The sequence below is a fragment of the Hippichthys cyanospilos genome, chromosome 4 (assembly GCF_059441005.1).
Source record: "Hippichthys cyanospilos isolate Australia breed blue-spotted pipefish chromosome 4, RoL_Hcya_1.0, whole genome shotgun sequence".
Classification (NCBI taxonomy): Eukaryota; Metazoa; Chordata; class Actinopteri; order Syngnathiformes; family Syngnathidae; genus Hippichthys; species Hippichthys cyanospilos.
Genome location: NC_142372.1, coordinates 25,004,964 through 25,019,165, shown reverse-complemented (window position 1 = coordinate 25,019,165; position 14,202 = coordinate 25,004,964). Strand labels below are relative to the sequence as shown.

The window sequence follows — 14,202 nt, the reverse complement described above, 5'->3', positions numbered from 1 at the left end:
TCAGGAGTCCCAGTGTTTATTATGAGACTATTTTATGAGTACAACATGATGTTTACTAAATTAAAAAAAAAAAAAAAAACAATCTTTGAATGTCACTTTTTTGCAAACAGTTTGTGAATGAACCACAAGAGCCAAAGGTCACTTAATACCCGCAAGTGACATAGATGCCCTGCTCTCATTTTGTTTGGTGTGACAGATTCACTGCACGTGTTATTCTGTTACACACTGTATGGTCGGATAAGAAGAAGATTAAGGCCACTCTTACATGGCTGGTAGGTTTGAATCTGGCCCCTGCCCGACACCACCCACACTCCCATTATCTTTGCATTCAAATATTGAATGGGGGGGAAAAAAGGATTCCCCACAGCAAACATTATCTGCTCTAAGCCTTTGATGTCACTTGTATGAAATTGTGGGTTAGTTGTCTCTAAAACATTAGTTAAGCATTGCCCTAATCTATTTGATTGTGTTTTCACCCAAAAACCGTCAACCACACTTTAAAAAAAAAAATGCTTTTACTCTTCCTTATTAATTGATTCGGTTTTCAAGCGGTTTTTGTTGTTGCCATGACAAGGGGAACATTTTAGTAAACTGATTTTTCATTATTTATTCTTACAGAAGATGTATATCATATTTCTGTGCATTAATGTGTATGAGCGTGTATGAGCTATATGAGCTATTTTAAGCTCTGACCGGCAATGTGAGGGCAGCAGGGAGGAAATTAAAACAATGGTAAACAAACGAATTAGCAGGATGACAACGGATCAAATCAAAACAAGATAGAAGAAGGTGCCTAGACTAGAGCAACATCAGTTTACCTTCGAACCGAGATGTACAATACTGTTTATCCACTCGGTATCCCCATACGTTTTTAAAAACGCATGTGTCCAGCCGTGCTTTGGTGTCTCGTTGCTGCCTTGGCTAAACAATTGAAGTTTGCAAATGCGAGTGTAGCGCCAACCCACTTCCTACCCAGTTGCCCACTCTCGTGCTCCAATGTGCTTGTGTGAAATTCAGGCATATTTGTGCTGGAATCAGTTTTTGCATAACTTATCACAACATCCTGTTCCAGATATGTTTCAGTTTTAATTGTCCTTTACCCATTTTTTTTTTTTTGTTGCCATTAATGGGTTGAAAATTTGGTGGATACCTAGTTAAAAACACTAATAATTTATTCAAAGGGTGAATATAAACCTTAGAAGCATATTCACTTCCAGACATTGCATCTTAGTAGGCATAGGAGAAGATTGGCATGCAGTTCCCTGCGAAAAAAGTCGTCAGCTATTGGTATCTGCCAATGCAAGCACTAACCAAGTATTTGAAAATAAAGCCGTTTTTAATTACAAAAAACTCTAGCAAGAGCAACCAAAAAAGATTGCTGTCTGTATAATGTGTGCACTTTGCTGACACGCAACATCAAGCATGTTTCCTCAGACATACACGTGCACACACACACAAACACCTACGTATGCAAGGCTGTGTACATGAGCCTTCATGTTGAAAGTGCTGGGAGTGTTGCCACCTGCAAACAGCTGATAATGAAGCTGTATAGCTGTCACCTAAAGGAAGCCTGCATTCACACAAGCAACAGCATGCACAACCACACATGCACGAACACACACAACACCCACATGCAGTTGTCTAGGTTAGTGCTTCTCAATTATATTTTGCAAAGCCCCCCCCACACACCCCCCCCCCCCCTTGCAGGAAAGAGAAAACCCGTCGCACCCCCCCCCCCCCCCACTTTCTGCGTCAACTATAAATCTATCTAAAACTTGTATATGTATACCTAAACTGTTTCATTTTTAATCTTAACTAAAGATAAAAGCAATAGCAATCAACTTTCAACAACAGTTTTTTTTTATTTTACAGCATTTATAGATGTTACAGGTTAGTCTAAAATGGAAAAAAAAGGGAGAAAACTATCTGCCGCTCAGACTCTAAGCATGATTATTATCGATAAAAGTTGTTCAAGTATACCTAAAACTGAATCACTTTTAATATTAAAAAAGAAAAATGCAACACTAATCAACTTTCAAAAACGACTTTTTACAGCCTATATACAGGTCACAAGTTAGTCTAAAACTGGAAAAAAATGCATCAAAGTGCCTGAAATATATTGTTTATTGCAATGACACTTCACATGGCAAAAACAAAACCCTTTCCTGTCGACGTCAGTCAGTCAGTCAAGAAATCACATTATTTTCAAAGGTAGCTGTGGCAGCCAAAGGACAACAATTATATACCATAAATTGTACAACGGTGAATTGAAAAATGAGCAGTTCGGTGGTAGAGTTGTGAGCACACCTGCCTCACAGTTCAGTCCCAAGTTCAATTCCAGCTCGTTCCGGCATTCCTGAGTGGAGTTTGATTTTATGTGTCCCGTGAAATACTAATTATGACTTCAACGTTCTGACTAAAATATCAAATTTGCAAGCTTTCTCCAACTTTAAAGAAGTTTTGGGGGAAAGAACAAACATTTTTTTTGTCACCAGTCCCTCTTTGGAACAGTTTTTTACTTGCCTCAGCTTTTAAAACTAGGTAAATATGTGACAATCATTTAAAATTGATTTGACTTTACAGTCATAATGGAATTCCTTAAGAAAGTAGAGGTACAATTTGGCTCACGATTAAACTGGGTTTGACACCCCTGCTCTAAATTGTCCTTAGTTGTGATTAGGTGCGTGAATGGAAGTTGTTTGTGCCTGTGTAAACTGCAATTGGCTGGCAACCACTTAAGGATGACCCTGCCTACTGCTCATAAACAGCCAGGATAGGCACCAATAAGCCAGCAACCCTAGAGAGAATAAGCGGCCATAGAAAATGGATAAATGCATAAATTGAAAAGTGATGTAATCATTACAATACCTGCTACACAAAAGGAGTAGAGCATTAGAAAATGTCTCACACTTTGATGGCAGACCGATCATTGTCAAAGAAAGATCACTGCCAGGAAACCATGGCAACCATGCCTACTGTATTGCCAACACGGAAAATGAGCATCAGACCAAGGAGATGAAAATATTAATGCTGTGTATCGTGTATTAAAAGTGTATTGCGATATATTGCGATACAGCATAGGCGTAGTGCGATACGTATTGCGATATATTGGGCAATGTTTGTTAAAAAAAAAAAAAAGAAAAATCTATGGGATATATATTAAAAATGACTGAAAAATAACAAGGAAAATAGGACAAATTCTTTTTCAGAAGCTACACATTGACATCTATGAGCATACATTAAACTTTATTTAAAAAAAGAAAAAAAAAACACCATGTCCACATTTTTTATTTCAAACAAGTCATTAAAATGTCATTAAAATGTCCCCAAGCAGTTGAGAATACTCTTTCAGATGGCACTGATTTGGCAGGAATACAGAGGTAGCACTTTGCCCCCCATACCTCTTTTGCGCACCACTTCCTACGCTCTTTTTTCTGCCATTTTTGCTCTTCAACCATGAACGAACCCTTTGTGATGTCATTCACGTTGGTGAAAAAAAACTACAAAAACCAAGGAGAACACTATTGCCAGTAACCTTGAGATACGGTCGCTTTTGTACAGTTTTTTTTGTTTTTTAATTCATATTATGAAAATCACTCAGCATATAATAGAAACAAAACGAAAAACTATAAAACAAAACAAATGTTGCTGCTCTGATATTTTTGCGCTTCTCAGGAACAAAGACGGGAGCTTACTATGAACGAGTTGAACACTGTGTGGGCGATATGACTGCAACGCCAAAAATGCTATCTTCTTATCTTGAAAAATTATTTTTCTGCTGTTTGGCCTCCTCCTCTGCCGCCACTTTTGCTTTGGAACACTGCCTCAATGTAACATTTAATGTGTTTTTGAAGCACTTGGATTGATTTACATGTAAAACACGATTCATAATATGACAAAAATCATGATATGAAAGCCACTCCGGAGCGTATCGATTTAAGGAAAAAAAAACTAGTTATGATGTAAATAAGGTGTTTCAAAACCGATACGTGATTTATTGGAAACTGAACGTCCGAAGGGACCTTTTTCCGCGCCGCCATTGTCAAGGTGGCTGATTGGAGTTGTGGCCGTAAGGTGGTCAGTGCCTGCCGTGGTGTCAATCCCTGAAACCGTTGGTGGACACCAGCGGTGAGGGATGCCGTCAAGCAGAAGGAGTCCTATCGGGTCTTTTTGGCCTGTGGGACTCCTGAGGTTTTAACTGGCCATGCGGAGTGCAGCAAATGCAAAAACCCAGGCGTGGGAGGAGTTCGGTAAGGCTATGGAACACAACTTCTGGGTGGCTTCGATTTAATTCTGGTCCACCATCCGGCATCTCAGGGGAAGCAGTGCACTAATAACACTGTGTTAATGCAATGCATGGTATTTTGTCTGGCGAATCCGAGTCAGTCTTGCAATTTTCCAGTCAATACTGACAAAAAGTCCTTCAAATAATCAGGTACACTTTAGTATTAGATAATATTTTCTCTTCTAAGTGTTTTTATTTGCCATAACATGATAACTCCCAGAAATGTCTTTGTCAGATGTCAAAACATGTAATCAATCAATGAAAGACAAAATCATTTCAAGAAGAGGGGGAGATTCAGTTCCATTTTCTGGTTCATTTTTTAACAGATGGTGGGAAATATGAACTAAATGCGTGCCATCCGAATAGTGAGTGGTGCAGCTGGACTAACAGGAAGATATTATGATGATAAATAGTGACAGTTATTTGTAGTTGGCATGCTGTTACTGCATATTGTTCAAACAAGCCCTCAAATTTGATATTCTTTTGTATTCGAACAGTTATTTCAGTACTGAATACATTTCTAGAGACATGAAATCTTGTTCAATGAGACTGTCATTTCATCTTGTGTTTTCATCCTCTTTATTCTGGGCCAGTTTTAGTATCACTCCACTGTGATGTAATTAGGTTATTTTAAATCATTCCACATCCTGAAACTGAACAAACCTAACTACAGTGGTAACACACAAAACTGTACCTCAAAAGTCAAACAAATCATCTCAATGAGAAACTAAACTTATTTAGAAATATTTAGTAGTATAAAGTTAATATTTTGTTTATAATCAATATGATAACGACCGTATTTCTCTTAGTACAAGTTGACCTCGCTTACAAGTTGTGAGTCAAATACATTTTACAAGTGTTTGTAACACACTTACCTAGTTTTGAAATCAGAGACCAGTAAAAACTGTTCAAAAAAGGGATGGGGAATAAAAAAAAAAAAAAAATGTGTGCCCCCCCCCCCCCCCCCCAATTTTTTAAAGTTGAAGACAACTTGCAAGTTTGGTAATTTAACCAGAAACTTGAAGTCAAATCAGCATTTCGCGGGCCACGTGAAATTATGTGGGAGGCCGGATCTGGCCCCGAGCCTTGAGTTGGACACCTATGATTTAGTTTGTACAGTACAACTGCCATGCATGTTTTTGGAGTGTGGGAAGAAGCCGGAGTGCGGTGGTAACCAACGTGGGCTTGGGGAGAACATGCAAACTCCACGCAGGAAGGCGCCAGCTGGATTTGAACTCCAATCTCTTAACTGTGAGGCAGACGTGCTACCCACTTATCACCAAGCTGCCCACACAGTAGGGCTGCACAATTAATTGAATTTTAACCGTGATCACGATACTGACTGCCACGTTTAATTAATCAAATCAAGCACTTTAAGTCATCCTATCACCAGAGGCACAGTGCAAGGTTAAGACTTCATTAAGCTTAAGAAAGAGCAAGTGAGCAAGTGTCAACTTGGTTTATGCTCGATGCGTTCTGTGAGTTCCGTGCGGCTCCACTCGTCAAAATGACATCATTTCAGCAACCATGTCATTTCGTGTGGTGTCTGCGCTGGCCAGATTTTCCACAACGCGTACCTTCCGGAATTTCTTTACGGTGCGGAAGTGCCGGGCAGAAAAAATGGCGGACGAACTATTCCTTATAGAAGTTCGCAGGTAAATACCGTTCTGGCGAGCACGCACACAGAGGTAAGAAGTAAGATAAAAAAATTAAAAAATATAAAAGCTTGGAATAATTTCGATCATTTGAAAGTACTAGTTTTGTTTCTGTGCTGTTGTCTCCCGTTTACTGCCATTGGTATGGGAGAATATCAGCTGACTGCGGGGGAAAGCCACACACAGTATGAAGAGCTGCAAAACGCGTGCCGGCGAGATTCCGCGTGTCTTCTTTCATGTGTCAAGAGTGGGACGCGATGACGACAATGTTTCCCACGTTTGCATGACAAAAGCCTCTTCTTTTCTCACCCCATAACACACCATGCTGTCAATCGAGACCCATTTTGAAAAATTCGATTGGCAAAAAAAATTGGAATGAATTCAGTTTAATGTGACCAAAAATGCCATTTTCATGACAATGACAGTGGTGAGCCGACAGGGCCATCAAGGCCTCCTCTGCTGGCCTAATGTAACCTGACATTATCATAACTATAATAAACTATAATAATAACTTTTCATAACAAATTTCTTTTTCCTATTTATATACAGTATATATATATATATATATATATATATATATATATATATATATATATATATATATATATATATATATATATATATATATATATATATATATATATATATTATACTGTTTATAAATAAAATTAGCCAATTAGAATTTAGCTAACTGTGTTGCCAGGCTGTATGAAATCTGCCAGCTGCCCTAAGAACTAGGGCATTCGCTGTTGTGGGCCATCTGTGCCATGTGCAAAGACACATGTAAACGGGCCCATTTTTAATAGACTGCTGCAATAGCCAATCGAGTCAAGAGATCGCCATCTAGAGACCTCACATTGATCACGATGTGATTGAATGCTCACTGCAGGAAGGCAGTGCTATCCTCAGCAACCAAGCTACGCATTAATGTTACCTTATCTGATCTACATTAAAGGCATAGCGTAACTATTAGCTAACCTATTAGATAATCTGTTCGCCGCTTCCAATCAAAAAAAAAAAAAATGAGCTGTACCCTTGGCTTACGGCTTCGGAGGAGGTTCTGCTGGGAATGGCTTTTCTTTGCAAAGGATCAATTTGGTGGAGCTACACTGGATTCGCAAACTTAAATTGTTTAACTAAAGCAGCAACGACACACCAAAGCACGGCTGGACACACGCGCTACGGTAAAAACCTTTGGGTACACACAAGTGGATATTCAGCATTGTACATCTCAGTTCGTAGGTTAAGTGAGCTCCTCAATGTGCTACGGTGCTTTTAAAAACTTTGGGGGACACCCGAGTGGATACACTGTAATGTACACTTCAGTAAGAAGGGAGAGAGAGAGCTCCACAATGAAGAGAGAGAGGAAGAAAAATCAAGAGATATTGAAAACACTGTTCGATTGTGACCGCTGTTTGCTTTGGTGAGTGATAGCATTTTTTTTCTTTGTTTCATTTTGAAGACGTTTGTGTTATTTTATTTCATTCATATTCGATTAATAGTAAAGAAATCAAATTATGTTCTTCTTATATTAAAATGTGATTAGTAATTTGGACTTCATAAAATTTCGTGGATATTTGTTTTGAATCATTATTTATTCTTTTAAGTTTTGACAGCATCACGTATAATGACAAGTTTTAATTGCTGATGCGGGTTTATTGACGTTTAAAGTAAATGCTCTGTAAAATAGCCTGTGTAGTAATGTGTACGAGTGCACATGATGGGTATTTATTCGAGAGTCTGACATCACAGAAGGTGTACATGTGAAAGTCACGGACCGCCACTGGACAATGACATACTTCAAGTGATTCTGTTACTTTTAGCGGCCTCCCATCAGCACCAGGGTGAAATGGCATTGAGTTTTTCAACTGATTCCCTAATATAGACCTTGCAAGCTGTCAAATGAGACTCATTTTGGAACATCCGAAATTGGAAAAAACTGGGTTTGAAATGGCCAAAAACGACATTTTCACTGTTAAGTCCATACTCACTTGGAGTGAGTCTGGTACTTTAGTACTGTTTTTTTATGCAACAAAAATTTTAAGGCTGTTGTGGGTGTTGTTCTTTGGGCCAATCTCTATTACATGATCAAGTTCCATTATTGTTATGTAAACTTTTGTTTTGAAATTCCAAATTCTGAACCCAGCAAATGCGTGTAATGATGAAAAGGGGGGAAAACAATAACAACAATCACAAAAAGTTGAATCCACTCAAAAAGGCTAAAAAATGAGCTTCATATGACAAGCGCAGCATGCAGCCTCTGCAGAGAGCTACCTCAGCATAGCGTGCCCAATGAGACAAACTATTGATACAACGGAGTAATAGACCAGAATAAAGACAAAGGCCCATAATCATTCTCCTCTTTTTCTATTGATTAAATTGATTGTTCATATTTATTTAACATGCACCAATCGGAGTACACCGATTACAATTTCGTTGTATACCTACCTACTGTACAACATTCTATTCTGTTCTATCAGGCAGCACTCTGCCTGACAACAAGCACGCTACCACCACCGCCGTCATCGCCACAATGAGAGCAGCAGCATCCCTATGTAGTCACAGCACCGCCGCTGACGTACCACGGGGCAAACACATCCGCAATTTCAGGCGTTCCTCACTTTCCATTCACCACATCGCCGCAACCACAAGAAGCAGCAATAGCCATACACATGCTATGTTCAGCGAGGCAGGTGCAAAGATGACGAGCACCAACCAAGGCAGCACCATCCGCCACTATAGCTTCTATTCATTCGCTAACCTGTTTGTCCTTTTCCCAGCGTCTTCTCCAAGCGGTAGGGTCCCACATAGTTGGCGCAATGCCCGCTGTTGGCCTCCTTGCCCGATGATGACATATTTAGGCGTAGGATAGATTTCTTGTCCAACTTGGACACGTTCTGGAGGGGAGAACCGCAATTGTGCTGCGCAGTGGAGTTTGCCTCGTCCGGCGTTTAAGAATGTACGCCCGCTTGTAGCGACGTCCCTTCTTTGATGACCTCCGCTCTCGTCGTCTCCAATGTGGCTCAGTTTGGGGCTTTGTACCTTGGTATCATGATGGTCGAGTCCGCGGAGCGTCGCGCTGCAGCGCCGTTGGGTGTGAACTGATGTTGGGACAGCATCTACAATGGTTGTCGCTCTCGCGCTAGCTCATGTACTTCCGGCCAGACCTTTCAAAATTAATGCTATTTCTTGCCCAAGGTACGAGGCGTTGGCGTGGTGAACTTTGAGCTGAGCGTGAAAAGGGTCGTGTAAACATGATTTGTATATTTTAACACAATTTTCATCTCACATTAATAAAAGAAGACGCATTAAATCTTTTTGGACATGAGCATCCAAATCAGTTAGGTTGTCAGAAGCAACTTGATTTTAAGATTAGCACATGCATAGCAGCAGTGTTGGGCAAATTACTTCAAAACTCTAATGCATTATTTAGTACTTATAACTGCCATTTCAAAGTAATTAGTTGCATTACAATATTACTGTATTTCAAACGTAAGGCATTACACTAACATTGCGTTACTTTGACATTACTCTCACCAACATACCTGGAAATATGGATTTGTCATTCTAAATGTAGTTCATTACGCTCATTACACATCCAGTGCAATCCAGTTGGTTTAAGGCTAAAAACAGTACAAATCATTTAATCCAGGGGTGTCAAACTTATTTTTATTGTAGGACACATTGCGGTTATAGTTTCTATCGGAGGGCCGTTATGAACGTGAAGTCAAAGAAATTTCGAGTAGAGAATTAAAGAAGTAAGATTTACCTACACTTGTGATCTCCCACTAAAAAATAAAAAGTCAAAGGGGAGCATTGGTAACAAAAAATGTTCATTTCCCGAGTTGTTTAAAGTTGAAAACAACTTGAAAACGTGGTTTTTAGTCAGGAATTTGAAGTCATATTAGCATTTCACATGTCACATAAAATGTTGTAGTGGGCCAGATCCGGCCCCCGGGCCTAGAGTTTTACACCAGAGTTTTACACCTGTAGTGTGTTAATCTGTATTGCATTGTAAACCTTTAAAGACAAGATACATTTTTTTTTAAATTCAAGTTCATTCAGCTAAGATAGGGACAGACGTTTCAAAAGTAGATGGTTTTGGTGGGGCTAACGATAGCGACTAGCCCACATCATGTTATTGTGTTAAACTGACTGCTATACATGAGTTTTAGGATGCTTCATCTTGATACATATTGAACATTACTATTTATAGACAATTATTAATAACAATTGTACAGTGGAAATTAGTGTAAGTTTACCTTCTAATTGCAATAGGGATCTCACTGACAAGGTTTTGAAATGCTGGTGAATCCACTGTGGAAAGCGCCAGCATATCTTCTATGTATGACATACTTCGCCATGAGTCTCCTAAACTCTTGAGGTCAAAGTAGCATCTCTGAGTGAGAGAACGATCATTTTGCCTGCTTTGTTTTATCTGACTCTCAATCCTCCGCGTGTTTTCTTTTCGCCAACTTCATGTTACTATGGCTCCGCTCTAAATGTTTTGTCAAATTACTGATGATATTTGGCGAAGTGGACAGTTCTTTAGGTGTTGCGCACAAAGTGCATCTACGTATTATATTATTTTTGTCTTTATCTCTGACAAACTGAAAGTAATTACCTTATGTCCATTTTGTGTACATATTGTCCATATTCAATCTATTGTCTGCCGCTGCTGCTCTCATCCAGGAAGTAAACATTTTACGCACAATTTTTCTCCTCCAGTCTCGCTGTGTTATTGGCAAACTTGGTTGGAAAAAAAAAAACTCCACTTTCAGGTTATACTGTACATGCACTGTAATGTATTGCATTACTCTTAAAGTAAAATAAGTAAAGTAAGTAAGTAAAGTAAGTAAGTAAGTAAAATATTAGTTTTTGTGTGTGTGTGTGTGTGTGTGTGTGTGTGTTATGGATTACACTACCATGTTACAGCAAAAAGTAATGCATTACAGTAATTACAATACTTTTGTAAAGCATTCCTCTCAACACTGCATATAATACAGTCAGCTTCAGTTCAGAGTACTGTATAGTGGCGTATTCGCACCTAGTTAGAAAAAAGTCAGCTAGCCCCCATCCTAATTACAACACAAAACTGTGTGCTACAAGATTGAGCAACAATGAGAAGTATAGGTAAAGAGAAATGAATATGTTCCAGATGGTTTAAGCCAGATATGTACGACAATCAGCACAACTGTACTTTCTTGCTCTACTTAGTCTGAGCTCAACACTGATAAACTTTGAATAAATGACCTTAGATATGTCTTCTTGGCTGCGGCCTAAATTAACACTCTTGATATCTGACACCTCATGTCCCCATTTGAAAGTTATTTCAGAAGGCCATGGACTAATTATTTTTTGTTGTGTGGCTTCAAAAAGCTGCGCGTAACCATTTTCATTTTTTTTTCCAAATTAACAGATTAGGAAAGAGTAACATTGCTGTTCTTTCACTACATTTTTTTTTCCAAATTAACAGATTCGGAAAGAGTAACATTGCTGTTCTTTCGCTACATTTTTTCTTTTTTTTACAACACAGTTGTTCCATGTGTGCACAAAAAAATTGGATGCTTGTCTGCCTTATTCGTTTCAGATCAAGTTAACAATGGAAAGGAGCGTTATCCCTATAAATCATATTTCTTTTTAATGTCAATGCTACAAAAATTATGATGCTGCCTGTTGTGTGTGTATGTGTGGATAGATAGATAGATAGATAGATAGATAGATAGATAGATAGATAGATAGATAGATAGATAGATAGATAGATAGATAGATAGATAGATAGATAGATAGATAGATAGATAGATAGATTTATTGATTACAATGTCAGCTTTACAGTATAGAGGCGGTGGGTTTTCTTTTTGGATCAGGAGGAGTGGAGTTTGTATGTTCTCCCTGTGCCTGTGTGGGCTTTGTCTGGGATTTTCGGTTTCAAGTAGTCGGTTTCAAGTGGGTGTACCGGGCCATATAAAATGTGCTTTGGTGTGTTTGTGGGTGGTAATGGTCATTCATCTTTGTGTGCCCTGCATTTGGCTGGCAACCAGTTCGGGCTGGAATAGGCTCATGCACTCGTGAGGATAAGCGGAAAAGATCATTAAGCATAAAAGATCATATATATGCAGTATATAAGTGAGAAAGAGAACAAAAGAGCAAATGAGAAAAAGAGAGAGAGAGAGAGAGAGAGAGAGAGAGAGAGAGAGAGAGAGAGAGAGAGCTCGGACACAGATTTGGGAGTAGCTGACAACATTTAGCTATATGTCTTCTCCATAACAAAAGGCAACACGCTTTATGGCAGATGGATCTCCTACTACCTCCCCCTCTTTCCCCCAACCCCATCTGCCTCCCTCCTATCCACCAATAAATCCAAACAGCCCCCCTCTCAAACGAATCCCGAACATAGACAGGGCCACCATTGTCGGAGCCAGTTGCCAAGAGACAGCTTCTACCCAAATGATTTCCTTCTAATTAAAAGTGACACCAGCAACACCAGTATATATATTCACTCCAACCCAGCCACATGAAATGTGAGCTTGGTGAGGTTGTGACCCTCATGGACTGATCAGTTCTCTAATCCTATAGTGTTTTCCCCAATGTGGTGATAATGCTTACTGGTGGTGGAAGGTGGCAAATGCAGCAGTTTTTATTGTGAGCCATTCTCACCACCCCAGTGAAAAAATCTGCCAATGTCTCAGTACTCTAAAACAACAACAGCATATTACGGTCATCACGAGGGTTCTCAAACTTTTTGGAATTAAGGACCCTTTTTAGAAAGCAACATTTTAAGGACCCCATTGCAAATGATTGGGTAAACAAAACAAACGAAAAAGTATTTAAACCAAACATAAGTGTCCTTTTTATTCAGCAACATATTAAATTTCAAGTACATTTATTACTTTTCAGCTATACAAAAGTTTAGAAAATAAAAATTGAAAAGTGCACACTTCCTTATAACAAAGCAGGTCAACCCCCCCCCCAAAAAAAAAAAGTTCCTGCCAATTCTTTAGTCCAAAACAGCATTATACAATAAAAGGAAATGGTTTTTTTTTCCTTTGTTTTTGTTTTATTGGCGACATTATTATTTACTCAATTATGGAATGTAGTCTGCTCGGGGAAGGGAACAGAAACAGAATTTGATTGTGTAGTATGACTATGCATATGAAAATAAAAATCTTGAATCTTGAATCTATCGATCATCAAGTCAGCCTGAAAGAAGCATTGATGAGCCCTAAAGCAAAAGAATGGCAGGAGGCAGCTGAAATGGAATATGCTGGAAAATGAGATGTGGGACTTGGTGGATTTTCGAAGAGAAAGAAAGGCAGTAGGCTCAAGATGGTTATTCAGATTCAAGCATCATGGAGATGGGAGAGTGGAGAAATTTAAGTGCAGGCTCGTTACCAAGGGCTACTCATACAGTTGTGTGGTGTCGATTGTGATGAAACATTTTCACGAGTAGTATGTTTCAGCTCTATTCACACATTACTGTCCTTTGTCATTCAAATCATATAAACATCTAAACATGTTGTGAAGAGGAGTTTCGGTGAAAAATGCTGTCAACAAACAAAAGAGTTTGTTAAAGATTTTGTTGTTGTTTGGCATTATTGGCCATTTAAAAGAACATGTCTAAAATCATTTGAGAGCTTATTAATTGAACCAACAAAAGACGGTGAAAGAAGCCTTTGCCAAAGGCAGTGGTTCAGAAAGTGCACCAGTGGTTGATGAATTCATATAGTACCTCTTATAATTTTGGTTGTGGTAGTAGTGGTAGATAGTATCAAACTTGCTCAATTATGACTAACAGCAGCAGCATGTCCACACGAAAGACGATCACAAGACAAAGTAGGTCTGCCGTTCATTGAAAGGATGTATGGTCATACGCTCAGAGAAAACCAAAGCCAACTTTACCAAGTTGACTGATGCCTACCTGTGCCATTGTAATGATTGCAGCTACACTTCTTGCTTGCTGTTCTGATTGAAGAGAAATAGAAACAAGAATTGGAACGTAGAAGAGCCACATACTGCAGTTGCACTGTTTTGTTCAGAAACTATGCGGACACTGATATTAAAAGAAACACACTAGCTTGTTCATATGAGAATGGTTCTTCACATCAACATATTTACTTTATGGTCCAGAAAAATGTACATATAAATAATCAAGTCAACCACAGATTAGTTTATTCGCAACTTAAAGGCTGACAGCGTTTTCAGTCAAATCACTACTTACAAGGTGAAAAAAAAAACAACAAATTTTGAATTTACTGTTCTTTT

The 14,202-nt window shown here is 38.8% G+C and overlaps 1 protein-coding gene across 7 annotated transcripts in view; it reads right to left on the bottom strand.

Moving 5' to 3' along the window:
• The window catches only part of LOC148425141 (serine/threonine-protein kinase BRSK2-like), an 88,767-nt gene extending 79,681 nt beyond the window's left edge, over nt 1-9,086 (bottom strand). For all 7 annotated transcript variants that reach the window (XM_088412726.1, XM_088412727.1, XM_088412731.1 and 4 more), the window contains exon 1: nt 8,702-9,086. In XM_088412726.1, coding sequence (XP_088268852.1) covers nt 8,702-8,795 — 94 coding nt within the window. In that variant the 5' untranslated portion in view covers nt 8,796-9,086. The remainder of the gene's footprint in view (nt 1-8,701) is intronic.
• Between the last annotated feature and the right edge of the window lie 5,116 nt (nt 9,087-14,202).